General features: G+C 45.2%; 1 protein-coding gene across 2 annotated transcripts in view; it reads left to right on the top strand.

The window, feature by feature from the left end:
* Positions 1 to 567: 567 nt before the first annotated feature.
* SYN1 (synapsin I) overlaps positions 568 to 17,004 on the top strand; it is a gene marked incomplete at both ends in the record, with an annotated part of 42,666 nt that continues 26,229 nt past the window's right edge. For both annotated transcript variants that reach the window (XM_082864571.1, XM_082864572.1), the window contains 5 exons: positions 568 to 944; positions 11,854 to 11,911; positions 12,015 to 12,106; positions 13,992 to 14,148; positions 14,320 to 14,409. In XM_082864571.1, coding sequence (XP_082720697.1) covers positions 568 to 944; positions 11,854 to 11,911; positions 12,015 to 12,106; positions 13,992 to 14,148; positions 14,320 to 14,409 — 774 coding nt within the window. The remainder of the gene's footprint in view (positions 945 to 11,853; positions 11,912 to 12,014; positions 12,107 to 13,991; positions 14,149 to 14,319; positions 14,410 to 17,004) is intronic.

Below are 17,004 nucleotides of genomic sequence, written 5' to 3'. Positions count from 1 at the left end.
AATCGAGTATCTGCGGAGGGTCCTGTGTGTGAGTGCGAGTGCGTGTGAAGACCAGGATGAGGCGGGGTGGGGGCATGCCTGACGCACCCACCCGGACCCTCCGGACAAACACCCACCCCGCCCCCACTCCCCAAATTGCGCATCCCTAATCGGAGGCGGGGGAGGGGAGACAGGATGCGGCGTGGCGCTTGCGCAATGACGCCTTCAGCACCACGGACAGTGCCTTCGCCCCCGCCTGCCGGCGCGCGCCACCGCCACCCCAGCCCTGAAGGCGCGCTGACGTCACTCGCCGCTCCTCCGCAAACTCCCCTTCCCAGTCGCCTTGGTCGCGTCCGCGCCGCCACCGGCCCAGCCGGACTGCACCACGCGGGGCGCGAAAGAGGGGGTCACGGGCGCGACCATCCGCGCTGCGGCGGCGGCGGCGACTCAGCTCTGCCTCAGTCTGCAGCGGGCAGCGGAAGAGTCGCGTCGTGCCTGAGAGCACAGCTGTGCTCCTGGGCCCCGCGCGGTCCGCCCCCGCGGTCCTGACCAGACTGCTCCTAGGACCCCCTGCCCCGCGTCGCAGCCATGAACTACCTGCGGCGCCGCCTGTCGGACAGCAACTTCATGGCCAATCTGCCAAATGGGTACATGACAGACCTGCAGCGCCCGCAGCCGCCCCCGCCGCCGCCCGCTGCCCCCAGCCCGGGAGCCACGCCCGGTCCTGCGACCGCCACTGCTGAGAGGGCCTCATCGGCAGCCCCCGTGGCCTCTCCGGCTGCCCCTAGCCCCGGGTCCTCTGGGGGCGGTGGCTTCTTCTCGTCGCTGTCCAATGCGGTCAAGCAGACCACGGCGGCCGCGGCCGCCACCTTCAGCGAGCAAGTGGGCGGCGGCTCTGGGGGCGCAGGCCGTGGGGGCGCTGCCGCCAGGGTGCTGCTGGTAATCGACGAGCCCCACACCGACTGGTAAGCCACTGCTGTGGACATCCCCCCGCGGTTCTGGGTCCCCAGATCATTCCATCATGAGCAATTATCGAGCGCCGCTTGTGTGCCCCGTGCCTGGCCCCCTCGCCCAAACCCTTTTCCTTTAAATTATTATGCGAAGCGCTTCATGTGTGCCCCGCCCTTGCCTCCCCCCTCCCCCCACCCAGACCTTCTAGATCTATACAGGGAGCAGTTATCGGGCGCCTGCTGTGTGCCTCCTTCCCAAAAGCCTTGACTTCAGTATATCCTGTGAGCAATCAAGAGCCCGATGTGCCCTGCACCCCGAACCCGTGCCCAAAGGTCTTGTCCTCTAATGGATCTTGTGAGCATTTATCAAGTACCTGGAGTGTGCCTCAGTGGGAGCCCTTCCTCAAGGCCTTTGGCTTACGTGAATTTTGTGAACATTCGTTGAGAGCTTGATATGTGTCTTGTCCCCCTCGGTCCTTGCCCTAAGGCCTTCTCTGATCTTGTGAGCATGTATCCAGAGTGCGCTATGTGCCTGCAACCCAGCCCTCACCTCAAAAACCTTTTAAACTATTCACTAAACACTGATTGAGTGCCTGCTGTGTATCCCATCCCAGATTCTCGCCCAAAGCTTTGCCTTTAATGGATCCTGTGAGCCTTTATTGAATGCCTTCTGTGTGCCCCAACTCAGTCCCCCTCTCTAAGAGCCTATTTCTCCAAAGGATCTAGGAAGCATGTATTAAGTGCCTGGTGTATGCCCCACCCCAAGCCCCTTCCTCAAACATATTTTCCTCAAATGAGTTCTATGAGCATTTTTGAACCTTCTGTGTGGGGCTAATCTTCAGACTCTCTGCTCCAAATCCTTTTCCTACAACGGATCTAGAAAGCATTCATTTGAGTGCCTCCCTTATCCCCTGTTCTCAAGCTACTTCTTCAAAGACCTTTCCTTTGGTGGACCCACTTAGCATTTATCAACTGCCTGATCTAAAGGTGTGAGCCTTCTCTAAAGGCTCTTTCCTTCATTGTATTCAGCAAGCAATTATTGAGTGCCTGCTTTTTACCTCACCCCAGACCCTTTTCCCAATGCCTTTTCCTCCAGTGGCTTCAGTCTGTATATATTGAGCACCATCTGCATGACCCAACCTTAGACCTTCTCCATAAAGGTCTTTGCCTCCAATTAATAGTGATCATATATCTGCACTTACTGCGTGCACCGTTTCAATCTTTCTTTCCAAAGACCTTTTTAAAAAATCACTCCTGGAGCATTTGTGGCACACCCACTGTGTGCCTGATTCTGTGCCTTCTCCATAAAAGCCTTTCCTCCCAAGAATGGAGAATCAAGCTTACATAAATCAAGTTACTGTATCCCCATTCCCCTTCCCCCAAAGACTTTTCCTCCAATGAATCCAATGATGATATGCCCATCTCTAGCCACCCCCCCTTCCCCAAAGACCTTTTCTTTTAATGGATCCAGTGAGCATTTAGTCATTGTCTGCCAGGTGCTCGATTCTAAATCACCTTCCCCCAAAGGCCTTTTCTTCTAATAGCTCCTGTGAGCATTGATGGAGTGCCTTCTGTGTGTTCTATAGTCACACCTCCTCCCCAAAGTGCCTTTCTTCCAGTGGGTCCAGTGAGCACGTATGCAGTACCTGTCGTGCGTAGGAAGTAGATTCCCCTTCTTTACTCCTAGCATAACCTGTGCCAATCATAAAGCCTCTCCCCAGGGTCCTTTCCTTCAATAAATCTAGAACCAAATTTAGAAGGGTTACCCTTTTCCCACTCCCTTCAGTATCGCTAGGATTCCCTCTCCCAATCTTAAGTCTATACCCCAAAGGGCCTTTTTTTCTATTTAAGCCAGTAAACACTTACTGAGCACCTACTATATAAGAGCCATTCACAACTTCCTCTTGCCAAGCTTGGAAGTTCCTTCCCTTGTCTCAAGAGCTCTCTCTCCAGGGGTCTCTTTCAGCCTGAATTTATTGAGTACCACCTCTTTACTGGTTAGTCACCCCTCTCCCCAGGAGCCCTTACCCAGAAGCCTTTGGCTCTATTCAGAGCTCTCTCTGTTTATTCATTCTACAGATATTTATTGCATACTTTCCATGTGTAAGAGTATGGGAGGCATTTACTAAGCACTACTATATACTAGGATGAACCCTCCTCAGTTCCCTTTCCTTCTAATCCCAACCACCAGCTGTATTCTCCATACTTTCTCCTCCACTCAGCCCCAACAATCTTTTAATGAACACTTACTGTATACTTCTGAGAACCCCATATTCAGTGCTTCTTCTCCCCCTCCTGTAGCCCTAACTCCCCCTTCGACAATCTCCATCCTGCCTTTCACACGACACAACCGAAAGCTCATGATGTGTACCTACTATTTTCTGGCTAGGTTCCCTCCCCCACATAGTAGCCATCTTCCCAACTGCCCTTTTCCCCCAATTAATCCAAAAAGCATTTATCACTCTTTTACTGTGTCCCGTTCAAACAACGACATTCCCCTCCCTGCAGCAGACTCCTCCACTCTCTTCTCCCTCAATCCATAAAGCATTTATTGAACACGTGTTGTAATTCCTTCACTAACACCCACTCACACAGATGCCATCTTCCTGGCTAAATTTGCTCTATTGAAGTCAACAAACCTTAATGAAGCCCCTGCTGTATATTGGTAACCACCCTCCTTTTGACTTCCCTTCTTCACTTCGACCCTCCAGGCAGGTCCTTTGCTGCCTTTTCCTTCGTTCCATCAAACAACTCCAGTGTTTTCCACTTTTTTCTTCTAACTTGTCTAGCGAGCATTTATTGAGCATCTGCTGAATTCTGTGAACAATTCTTCCCTTCCACTTCTGTATCCCAAAAGCCCTCCTTTATCCCAGCAGCCACTCCAGTCTTTTCTTCCAGTCAACCTAGCAACCATTTATTTAGTGTCTGCTATAGGTGGGGTGGGATGGGCAAAGGGAGAGAGCCTGTGTACGCCAGGTTCAGTGTGAGGAACAGAGACCTCTGCATCACCAACTTGCAGACATTCAGAACCACGCAAGCTTAGGGATTTCAGCCTGGAATAAAGGAGGAGTTGTGCAAACTCTGTAATGGATTGTACACCTAAGTACAGTCTGATGCCTTTCCCACCAAACCTCACCACTCTCATTCCTTCCTGGGTCTTGAGTCCTGTGTGGTTTAAAGTTGCAGACTCAGTTGAGACTTGTCACCTCTTTTTACAGATAATTTAGTCCAGTGTTTTTTCGGCTGTGGGTCACCTCTTGGCTTGTGACCAGCATTTCATTTTCTTCATGAAATGAAAGTAGAACTATGATAAATAATAATATTGATACATGAAAATAGTAAGAGTATATTGCACATAGTAAGCACAATTAATATTTAGTGAAACTGAAACTGTTACTCCAATAAGAAATGTAATCAATAATGTATACCATATATATTATGTATATTCTCTAATACATTTGTTATATAATGAGTTTATAGTATATAATACATATATATGTGTATGTTTTTCTTCATGAAATGGAATAGAATAGGAAATATCAGACTCCATTGCAAATACTAAAGGTAACTATTTACTGAAACTTTCATTCTAATATATGCATATTTATACACATTCTAGGTAATGTAACACATAATATATAATATGCAATATGTTATATAAGACATCCTATATTAAATTTTCTGTACATTATATGTCTTATATAATATATATTACATATATAGGATGGGTTATTATGTAAATATGTATATGGTGGGTTATATATTTCTTCTTGTGGCTTCTTTTCTTAGACTTTCCTGGAAGCAGACCCTGAGACTCTGATATTTGTGTGCAGATTGATCGGAGAGAGCTCTTGGGAATAACACCTGTTGCAGGGGAGGAGTGGGGGAAGCAGGATTTGGCAGAAGGAAAGGCTGAGCTCTGATGCTTCACAACAGTTGTCCCAGCTGATCATCTGGGGAGCTCTGGAGCTGGGATGACACTTCAGAGTTGTCCCAGTTGAGATGGGGTGGCCAGGCTTTTGTAGTCCTGCATCAGTCAGTCATTGGCTGCAGGCTGCCCTCTGGGAGGAGGCATAATCTTGCGGAAGGTGAGTCCCTGCTGCAGAGGGCAGTTCCCAGGGATGGACAGCACTGTGAGCCTTCAGCAGCAGGTATTCCCAGAAGCTGGGGGACAGATGTGACAAGAAGGAGGAGTGTGAAGATCTGGGTGGAGCGCACAGCCTACCCCCTGGACTGCTCAGATTCACTTGCTTTTTAGAAGTAAGTTCACCCATCTGGGAACAGCGTTTCCAGGATTCTAATTGATCTTGTTTTCTGGGGGACACTTGAAAGAGCACAGTTAGTTGGACAAACTACAGCCTCCACTGCCATAGTTGATAAATGTGGCATAAGTAAATGATGCATTGTTTCCTTCCTCTACCTCACATTCTAGATTCCCCTCACCCTCGGCTAGCACCCCCCCCTTGGTCTCAGTGGCGTATCTGGTGAGTGATCCATTCCCTCATCCTTGAGGGATCCCTGAGCTCTTGGTCCCCATCCCCTCAGGCTGTGGCTGCTGTACTCGTCCATTTGCCATCAATGTTAAGCAAGGAGTACCGACAGATGCCCAAGCAAATCACCTGGGGGCCAAACGTATTCCTCCCTGCCCCCACTGTGTAACAGCAGCCCTATCTCCTCCTGATGATTAGGGTCACGTGCCCCTGCCAAGACAGTGACTCGTGTTCCGTTCCGTTGGCATGAGAAGCCTGAAGTGTCCAGGTAGCAGTCAAGGCTTAGAAGGTAATGGGATTCTTGCTGTGTCCCCTGGTAGCAGTGTTCCCCCTTAGAAAACCAGGACCTCTAACCTTGCAGAACCCTGAGTGAACAGGAAGCACACATTCCAAAAGTGGATCACTGGAATTGATGGTAAGCTGGGCCACTCCTACTTTCACCTCCAAGTCCCCAGACCGGTGTATTCTACCTCTAAAGAGCACAGCACAAACAACAGATTTAGCGTGTACACTGTTTTGGAGGATGGTATCCCATTCCTGCACAGTATCACCTGTAAGCTTAGGTCTTAGCTGTGGCTACACCAGGTTGTTCTTTCACTCTATCAGGCCAGCAGCTTCTGGGTGGTGCGGTATATAATGTCATCAGTTGATTCCATGGTCGTGGGCTTACTTTTGCACCTCCTTTGCTGTAAAGTGTGTCCTTCAGTTTGATGCAATGTTATGCGGGATCCCATACTGGTGGATCAAATATTATGTAAGCCCTTGGACAGGGATGCTGGCTAAGGTCCTGTAGTCAGGAAGGGCAAACCCATATATAGAGTATTCCAGTCAAAATCAGTCATTACTCTTTCCCGAGTGGAAGGAGCCCAGTGTAGTCAGTTCGCCATGGAGTGGCCGGTTGGTCTTCTTGAGGGATGGTGCTGTGTCAGGGACTCAATATTGGTCTCTGGTGCTGGCAGGTTGGACATTCAGCAATAATGCCATAGGCCTCACATGCTGCCTCTGTCTCTGTTACCCTTGCCACTTCATACGTGTGCCCATCTGCCAGCACTGGCTGATTCTAGAAGCTGGCTGACGTCATTTGGCTGAGTCATTCTGTCTACCTGGTTGCTTAGTGCCACTTCCAGGGTGGATGCTATCTGGTGGGTATTAACACACAATACAAAGATCTTCAATCCTCACTCTGTTTCATCTCCACTCCCGTACGTCCACCCACATTTCGGTGTCCCAGACCTCCTCTTCCTGATCTTCCAATATTGTTCATTCAAGGCCTCTGTCTGATCAGCCAAGCCATTTACCACTGCCCATCAGTGAATATGTATTCGAATCTTGGGCCACTTCTCTTCCCCCACAAAATAGATGACCAGGTGCACAGCCCAAAGCTCTGCCCATTGGGAGCTTTGCCACTGTTTTTCAAGACCACTCCAAGTGGGGCTATAGCATCGTCACTGTCCATTTTTGGCTTCCACCCACGTACCAAGCCAACCCATTTGTGAACCAAGCTTAGGCTTTTTCTTCCTTCATCTGCTGGTTGTAAGGTGTTCCCTTAGTGAGCTGAGGGAGGCACTAACACAACAGTGTGGATGACACGGGCATCCGGGTTACTTGCTCAGGCAGCTTGCATGGTCCTGCTGGGGTCGATCCTGGCTCCTGGGCCCATCTGACTTCATTACTTGGTGGGCCTGGCAGGACCCAGCTCATAATAGGCACCAGGATACGTGGTTCCTTGGTACCCCACGGTCAAGCATTCTGTCTCTCTCAGGGCCCAGTACTGCACCAGGATTTGTTTCTCAAAAGCTGTGTAATTCTCTGCTGCAGATGGCATGGCCTTGCTCCAGAACCCCAGGGGCCTCCCACTCAGGCATCCCATAAGCTCCACACTACATTTTCCCCACTATCCAGTACTGTAGGATCTGTCAGATCATATGCCCTGAGTGGCAAGACTGCTCACACTACAGCCTGGACCTGCTCAGGGCTGGCAGCCTTACGTGTCACCTGAAATATGGATCGGAACAGCATTTCCAGGTGTGGAATACGCTGCCTCCAGAACCTAAAGAGACCTCTCCTCTGGACCTGAAGAGGCCTTCCTCATGGCAGAAGGTGCAAGATGCAATGCTTTGCGCGATTATTTGGAGGGGCTGTCCTGGCATACCTTGGCCCACTGAATCCCTAAAAATCGCACTAATGTGGCAGGACCCTGAGTCTTTTCAGGGTTTATCTCCCACCCTCTGGAGTGCATGTGTCTTATCAAGGCAATGTGCTAACCATCTCTTGCTCATCTTGGCCAATCAATATGATGTAATCGATATAGTAGTCCAGTGTGATATTCTCTGGGATGTACAGGTGGTCCATGTCCTCTTGGACTATATGATGACATAGGGTGAGAAAGATAACATAGCCCTATGGCAAGACCATCAATATATATTGTGGTCAGTCCCATATGAGTGTGAAATGTCTCTGATCCTCTCTTCTGATCAGGATAGAAAAGCAGTCATTCACTAAATCAGTGCCCACCTGCTGTACCTGAGATCCTTTAATTTGCTCCAGCAATGACAGCATGACCAGTACAGCAGCTTCAATCAAGGCTACTACTTGGTTGAGCTCACAGTAGTCTACATTCTTTAGGATCCATCCAGCCTCCTCAGGGCCCAAACTAGTTAATTCAGTGGAGATATTATGGGACTAACAACCCTGGGTCCTTTAGCTCTTTCAGAGGAGCACTAATTTCCAGCATCACCCCTAGGATAGATACAATATTGTCTTTGATTTACAGTTTTGATCAGGGGAGGTGGGTATAATTTCCGAGGCATCCATTTGAACTTCCCCACTACCATAGCTCTGCCCCGGCAGGCCAAGGAACTCGTGTAGGGTTCTGAAAACTACAGATATGTCCATTCCAATTATGTATTTGTGAGCTGGGGAAGTGACCACTAGGTGGACCTGTGGACCCAACGTACCCACTGTGAGCAGGACCTGGGCCAGGACTTCATTTATGACCTTATGTCCACTGTGCTTCTCAACATGGCTGGTGCCACTCTCACCAACATATTCCTCACTTTGTAAGTCGGGTATATCCTCTGGGCCCTCCCATAGAATAGAGTCAGCTGGTTGGTTTTCCAGACTTAAGTAGTGTATCTACTCTAACACATCTGCTCCTCTGAGCCCTTTGATCCTTTCCTCCACAATCTGCCATGGAAGTCTGGTATTTCTGCTTCACTTGGTGTGGGCCACTGTTTTTTCCAAGCTACCACAAGTCATCCAAAATTGTATCAGCAACATTTCCTGGAGTCGTTGCCACGGTTTTAAGTTCTGTGTCCTGGGAGAGTGCTCCAAGTTCATGCTTCACTCCCTTGGTCCATTGTCCTCAGCATCCAGGCTCAGGCATGCTTTCCCAGCTCCTGCTGATACATGTTAGCCAGATTCTTCAGCTTCTGTGTATCATTCCTTTCCTTCCTTTGCAAGCTTAGAACCTCTCCAGTCAGGTTGTGCTAGGATTTGACCCTGGTTATTGATCTGGTTGCCGAGAGGGGAAGGGAAGTTGATTCTGAAAGGGGTAAGAATTGTTTTATAAGACACATGCTTCGTTCGAGGCCTCTGCATTATTTTCAAGCAAAGGGAAGTTTCTGTATTCTAACAAGGAATGGGCTACTCCAGCAGACCCAGTGGGTTCAGGTGAATCTGTAAGTTCAAGGTGTTACACGCATCTTCCCAGATATCCCCATCACAATCTCAGGGCTCCACTCCTGTCCTTTTAGGGCCCTGAGCATGGCATAGGAGATGTACTGGGCCTGAGAATTCAACCTTCTCTGAAGTTCGACTACACTTACAGTTAAGTCCTAAGTCTGATCTTCTCCTCTGTCTGCCCTCTGGTTGCAGAAGATTGGGGTTTCCTTAAGTACAGCCAAGGAGGTCTTCTGCCTTTTACATTTTGCTTTGAATTGGTGATTATTCACACTGAGCATGTCATATCTTTCTTCAGCTAATCAAGGGTGTTTAGCGAATAGTCACCCAAGTCTGGTTACCATTTCCCTCACACCTCTCTAGTACCAGGAATATTTCACCAGCTAGTGCATTCCCTTCCACTAGTATCTCATTACAGTCCACCATCAGTTAAAGTTACTTCTGCTTCAAAACCCCATAGGCCTGCACTATAATTCTCCCACTCAGGAGAATCAACTCCACACTGCATCTTTTCTCACTACAGACATCTCTAGTATCATAGGGTTTGCCAGATCATATGGTTCAAGTGGCATCCTGCTTGCACCACAGCGCAGACATGTCACAGGGCACTTTGTGTTGCTACAGCACATCAGGGACTATTGTGCTCCACCCCCACAAATGATGCTTCGTTATTGCCTGCTGGCTGCTGGGTGGCCCGGCTCCAGAAAGGCAGTAGAGTCTTCTTTGTAGTTTGACTTCTCTGGCCCACTGTTTTAGATTGGGGTCTCTGAAAACAGATTTTGAGACAGAGAATTGCACGCACAGGCTTATCGGGGAGTGCCTTTGGAATCAGCACCTGTAAGGAGGGCAAGGTTGAGCAGAGGGAGAAGTGGGTCCCCAATGCGGTTGCATCCAAGGCCTCAGCTGATCCTAAGGGGGAGCTCTAGAGCTAGGATGGTCCTTCAGAGTCAGCCTATATTGAGGCAAAGAGGCTGGCCTTTGTACTCACTCACAGACCACATATCAGCCATGGGCTGCCAGTAGGTAAGTATAACCTTGGCCAAGGAAGTTCCCTGTGACAGAAGACAATTCCCAAGGGGACACAGCTGTGATCTTTCAACAGCTGATATTCAGGGTGCATTGACCCTGAAGAGGAGATCTGAGCAGAACACCACAGTATCCACTACATTTATGGTCAAAAAAGTTAAAAAAGTTTTTTAAAAAAGTGATATATATCATATATATATACCACAGTATCCACTACATATATGGTCAGAAAGTGATATAGATATATATATCACTTTTATTTATTTATTTATTTATTTTTCCATTCATCTAATTTTTTAATTTTTTTAAAAAAATTTTTTATTGGAGTATAGTTGATTTACAATGTTGTGTTCGTTTCAGGTGTACAGCAAAGTGAATCAGTTTTACATATACATATATACACTCTTTTTTAGATTCTTTTCCCATATAGGTCATTACAGAGTACTGAGTAGAGTTCCTTGTGCTATACAGTAGGTCCTTACTAGTTATCTATTTTATATATAGTAGCGTGTATATGTCAATCCCAAATTCCCAATTTATCCCTCCCCCCTTTCCCCCTGGTAACCATAAGTTTGTTTTCTACATCTGTGAGTCTATTTCTGTTTTGTAAATAAGTTCATTTGTACTATTTTTTTAGATTCCACATATAAGCGATATCATATGATCATCATCATTTTCTAAATGAAAAATGCACAGGTCTAAGAGATTCTCTTCCAACATCTGTGAGGGGACAGTGTCAGTGATGGAGTAGGGGGTAGGAGGGAAGAGGGAGAGAGAGGAGAAAATAGCTGTGCTTGGGGTCTTAGGGGTATGTCAGTGAAATCACTAGGGCCGGTTGTGCTGTGTATATCAGAGATCCTGATTGTGTGCATGTAGGCAATCCCAGGAGTGGCTCCTCCCCTCAGCCTTCTTCTATGGGAAACCTGATTGGGGATGAGCTTCTGTCTGTGGAGAAGTCTGTCAGGAAGGAATCCTGGGCCTGGGGGAGAAGCCCATATGGGAATGGGTCCAGGGACAGTGACTTAGCAGTTCGTGATGTATCTACTGCTGTTCCTACGCCTCTCCGATCCTGTGGCTTCCCCTCATCCTCAGCTGCATTCCTCCTCACCCTCATCATGGCTGACTCTGGCTTCTGTAGAACCCCCACCAGCCTGCACCCTTCAATCTGCTCCTCCTTTTCTAATGCAGCTGCCCACTCATGGCTGCTGTGTCCCTCTCAGTGCACAACCACACGTGGTGAATGTGTTCTTCCTTGGGAAAGGGCTAGAGAGCAGAGAGATGCTTCAAGCCACACAAGCAGACATAGGTGCTGACACATACCTGGGCACACTCCATATATATATACCCCCTAAGGTTCTTTACCATTTACAAACTTCCATGCAATTTCAAAGTATGTTACACTTTACAAAGCACTCCTTGTTTTGCAAAGCTTTTCAGATAGCAGTGTGACAAGCAGACCATACTTTGGGAAATGCCTGCTCTCTGTGTTTTAAGAACTTGTTTTATAGTTTGCAATCTCCTTTGACATTTACATACCTCCACAAGGATTACAACAGACTTCATTGTTCACAAAGAACTGTTAGGTTTTTCAAAGTATTTCAACAATTATAAATCACATTATAGTTTCTCTAGTGGCACTGGAGGGGCAAAGGGGTCAAAGGACCAGCCTGGGTTTCGTCTTCCTGAGATTGGAGCATTGACGGATGTGCTCTGCTTTTCCTCTTCAGGGCGAAATACTTCAAAGGGAAAAAGATCCATGGAGAAATTGACATTAAAGTAGAACAGGTTAGTTGGGGCAGGTGGACATGGGGGTCAACTGTCCAGACTGCGAACTGAGTGGTCTTTTTTGTGTGATGTGCGTGAATCCCTGATTTTTTTTCCTTCCCAGGCTGAATTCTCTGATCTCAACCTCGTGGCTCATGCCAATGGTGGATTCTCTGTGGACATGGAAGTTCTTCGGAATGGGGTGAAGGTTGTGCGGTGAGTGTAAAAAGGTTACCTTGGTATTATGGGGGAGGCATAAGGGCTCCCTTAGAGCTGAGGGAGAGTCCCCACCTCCCCTCCCATCCTTCTGTGAGCAAGAACTTAGGCACATCGCAATAGCCAACCTAAGTATCCATCAACAGATGAATGGATAAAGAAGTGATACACACACACACACACACACACACACACACACACACACAATGGGATGTTATTCAGCCATGAGAAAGAAGGAAATCCTGCCATTTGTGACAACATGGATGGATCTTGAGGACATTATGCTAAGTGAGATAAATCAGACAGAGAAAGAGGAATACTGTATGCTATCACTTATATGTGGAATCTGAAAGAGCCAAACTAATAGAGACAGAGAGTAGAAAGGTGATTGCCAGAGGCTGGGGGGTGGGGTGGAAGAATAGGAGAGATGTTGTTTAAGAGTACAAACTTGCAACTGGTAGATAAATAAATCCTAGAGATCTAATCCACAGTACGGTGGATACAGACAACAATATTGTATCATAATCAGCAAACCTGCTAAAAGACCAGATCTTAATTATTCCCACCATGAAAAAAGAAATAATTATGTGACATGGTGGAGGTACTAACTAATGCTACAATGGCAATCATATTATAATATATAAATGTATCAAATCAACATGTTATACACCTTAAACTTATAGAAGAATTGACATATAACGTGCCAATTATATTCCAATTTTTAGAAAAAGAACTTAGGCACAGAATGTAAGGAGACAGCTTCTCTTGTGGAGAAGAGCCAAGGATCCCAGAAGACCACAAACCAAACTTTTCAGTTATTGGATTGGCCAAAATGTTCATTCGTGTTCTTCCATAACATCTTACAGAAAAATCCAAACGAACTTTTTGGCCAACCAAATATTAATTCAATAAACATTTCTTGAGCATCTACTGCATGCCAGGTGCTGCTCTCAGCATTTTACATTCAACAAATATTTATTGAGTATCTATTGTGTGCCAGGAGCTGTTGTACATACTGAGGTCCTGGCAGTGAACAAAACAGACCCCAAAAAAGACAAAATAAAAACCCTCTGCTCGGGGCTTCCCTGTTGGCGCAGTGGTTGAGAGTCCGCCTGCCGATGCAGGGGACACGGGTTCGTGCCCCAGTCTGGGGAGATCCCACATGCCGCGGAGCGGCTGGGTCCGTGAGCCATGGCCGCTGAGCCTTCGCGTCCGGAGCCTGTGCTCCGCAACGGGAGAGGCCGCAACAGTGAGAGGACCGCGTACCGCAAAAAAAACAAACAAAAAAACCCCTCTGCTCTCGTGAAGCTTACATTCTACTGTGGGATACACACAATAAACAAATAAAGAAGGAAATGTCAAAGTGCTCAGAAAAAATATCAGCAAAGGGATATAGGGATTGGTGAAGGGATTGGGGAAGGGTCTGCAGTTTGGTTGGGGGTAGACCAGTAGTGTGAGAGACATTTGAGGAAAGACTTGAAGGAGGTGGAGGAGTGGGGCATGTAGAAATCTAGGGAGGAAGCGTTTCAGGCAGAGGGAATAGCCCATGTAGAGGCCCTGAGGCTGGAATTTATTCTGGGCAGCATCCTTCGTGGACAGAAGTAGTCTGAGAGATTGTGACTGGGAGCTGTGAGAGCTGAGCGGGCAAGTTGCAAGCTCACCTTGGTGAGGAGAGGAGCAGGCAGGAAAGGCTTAAGAGGGCCACCAGATGAGGAAAGTGTAGGAAGGGCACATGTGGTGGAGGGAACAGCTTGTGTATGTGGCTGAGGTGAGAAACCACTGTGTAGTTTCTAGGAGCTGTGGAGATTTCAAGACTTGACCTTTATTCTAAAGGTGGTGGGGAGCTTCTGGGAGGACCATCTACACTCTACCCTTGCCACCCCAGGTCTCTGAAACCAGACTTCGTGCTGATCCGCCAGCATGCCTTCAGCATGGCACGGAATGGAGACTACCGCAGTTTGGTCATTGGGCTGCAGTATGCCGGAATCCCCAGCGTTAACTCTTTGCATTCTGTCTACAACTTCTGTGACAAGCCCTGGGTGGTAAGTGACAGAAGGGTGCTACTGGCAGAGGGAACAGCTCATACATGCATGCGGGAGCTTGAAACCACTGTGATCTGGGGGAACGGAGGAAGTTTGGAAGCTTGGAGTCCCAGCTTGGAGACTCCCTCCAGGTAAAGGGACTTGCTGACCCGTCTCTCCTGCCTCTCATAGTTCGCTCAGATGGTTCGACTGCACAAGAAACTGGGGACAGAGGAATTCCCTCTAATCGATCAGACCTTCTACCCCAATCACAAAGAGATGGTGAGTCTGGGGAAAGGGAGTGAGCTGGAGGGAAAAGCATCATGCCTATTGCAATAGTATTGCCAATGGATGTATTACCAGTAGTATGCTATCAGAGAGTGCAGCCGGCACATGCACATGGAGGGTGACGTTGCTTCGTGATACGGTTTATTACTACCAGGAATTTACTGTGTAGTTACAAGTGTGATTAAATCATTGATCCTGTTATAGTATCTATTCTCACCAGTATTAAAAAACTGATTTCTAGTGTAAATTAACAGAATTAATGTAATGATTCAGATTATGGTGCTCACTTCGGCAGCACATATACTAAAATTGGAACAGTACAGAGAAGATTAGCATGGCCCCTGCGCAAGGATGACACGCAAATTCATGAAGCGTTCCATAATTCTAAGATCCCACATGCCTCACGGCCAAAATACCAAAACATAAAACAGAAGCAATATTGTAACAAATTCAATAAAGACAAAAAAAATGATGCACATCAGATTATGTTACATATACAAATCAAGTCATTGTTACTAACGTTACCAAATATTCCTCCTGATAGAAATGTTAACAGTGTTTCAAATTAGGATTGCCAATAAAAATTATCAGTAGCAATGTTAAAAATTAGATTGTATACAAATAGAAAATTGGATTGTTGGCTACTTTTACCACAAATATAATCACTAATATTATAAATTATAACCAGTATTACAAATTACTGTTATTGATAAAAAATTGTGAGTGCCAATGTTATGAATTAAATTATAGTTCCTAATAGAATTTGAGTAATTATTACTAGTATCATTGAAGATTATAACTATTATTACAAATTATTATCAATATTATAAATTATGCTCTAATATAAATTATAAGTCCCTGTTTTGAATTATATTATACTTAATAATAAAAATTGTATTACCATTACTAATATCATCAAATATTACAACTAAGATTACAGTTTATTACAGTGTTACAAATTAAGATCATCAATATAAATGATTAGTGCCTATGTTGTGAATTAAGTTATAATTACTAAAAGAAATTAAACTATTAGTACAAACATTGTAAAGTACTGTTACAAATTACTGCCAATGTTACAAATTAAGATTACTAATATAAATTGAGTACCTATGTTTTGAGCTATCCTACAGTTACTAACAGAAATCATTATTAATATGGTTAACATCCAATTGATATCATAAATAATTACTAATATTAAAGTTATGTTTACTAGTATAAGTTATGAGTACCACAGTTATGAATCAGGTTTTAGTTACAAATAGAAATTGGAAAAAAAAAGAAATTGAATCACCATTACCAATGCCATCAAGTTTTATAACTAATTTGACAAGGTTTTTACAATGTTACAAATTATGTTTACTTATATAAATAAACATCACCAGTTTTATGAATTAAATTACAATTAAATATCAATATTGACCCAGCTTTACCAACTTAAATAAACATTGGTACTAATGTTAAAAATTCTTACAAGTATTACAAATTATGGTCACTGATATAAGTCAACAGTACTATGAATTAAGTTTACTAACAGATGAAGATCAAATCATTAGTTCTTAGGAAACCAAGTTTGTTTATCATTATTATTATTTTACATTTACTGAGAGACAGTATAGCTGACTATGGTTAAGAACATGGACACTGTAGTCAGAATTTCTGTATTGTAATCCTAGCTCCACAACTTATTAGCTTCCGAACATAAGAAATGTTAGTTAAATGCTCTGTGCCTCAGTTTTCCCATCTGTAAAATATGGCTAATAATAGTTCCTGCCTTACAGAGTTAATGTGAGAATTAAATTATTTAATGAACATAAAGTGGTTACAACAGTGCGTCTGACATTTATTAACTGCTACCTAAGTGTTGATGAAGTTCCCTTCTATTCTTTATTTGTTGAAGTGTTTTTATCATGGAAGGATGCTGGACTCTGTCAAATGCTTTTTCTATGTTTATTGATATGATACGGCTTTTTGTCCTTTATTCTATGAATATGGTGTATTACATTAATTGATTTTCATGCAAATTGAGTCACACTTGCATTCTTCGGCCAGATCCCACTTGGTCTGACATATAATCCTTTTTATATGCTATGGGATTCAGTTAGTATTTTGTTGAAAATTATGGTATCAATAATCATAAGGGATATTGATCTGTAGTTTTCTTATGATGTCTTTGTCTGGTTTTGGTATCAGGGTGATAGTAGCCTCATAGAATGAAATGGACAGTGTTCCCTCCTCTTCTATTTGTAGGAAGAGTTAATGAAAGATTAGTGTTTATTTTATTTTTAATTTTTAAATTTTTTTTATTTTTTTGCTGTGCCGTGCTCATGTGGGATCTTAATTCCCTGACCAGGGATCAAACCCGCGCCCCCTGCAGTGGAAGCATGGAGTCTTAACCACTGGACCTCCAGGAAAGTCCCTAGTGTTAATTTTATTTTAAATGTTCGGCATACTTCACTGGTGAAGACATCTGGTCCTGGGTATTTCTTTGTAGGAAGTTCTTTTGTTTTTTTAAATACTAATTCAATCTCTTCACTTATTGTAGGTCTATTCAGATTTTCCATTTCTTCTTGAATTAGTTTTGGAAGT

The sequence above is a fragment of the Leucopleurus acutus genome (assembly GCF_964270905.1).
Source record: "Leucopleurus acutus genome assembly, chromosome: X".
Classification (NCBI taxonomy): domain Eukaryota; kingdom Metazoa; phylum Chordata; class Mammalia; order Artiodactyla; family Delphinidae; genus Leucopleurus; species Leucopleurus acutus.
The sequence above is the reverse complement of the archived record's forward strand: the minus strand, read 5'-3'. Positions and strand labels throughout refer to the sequence as shown.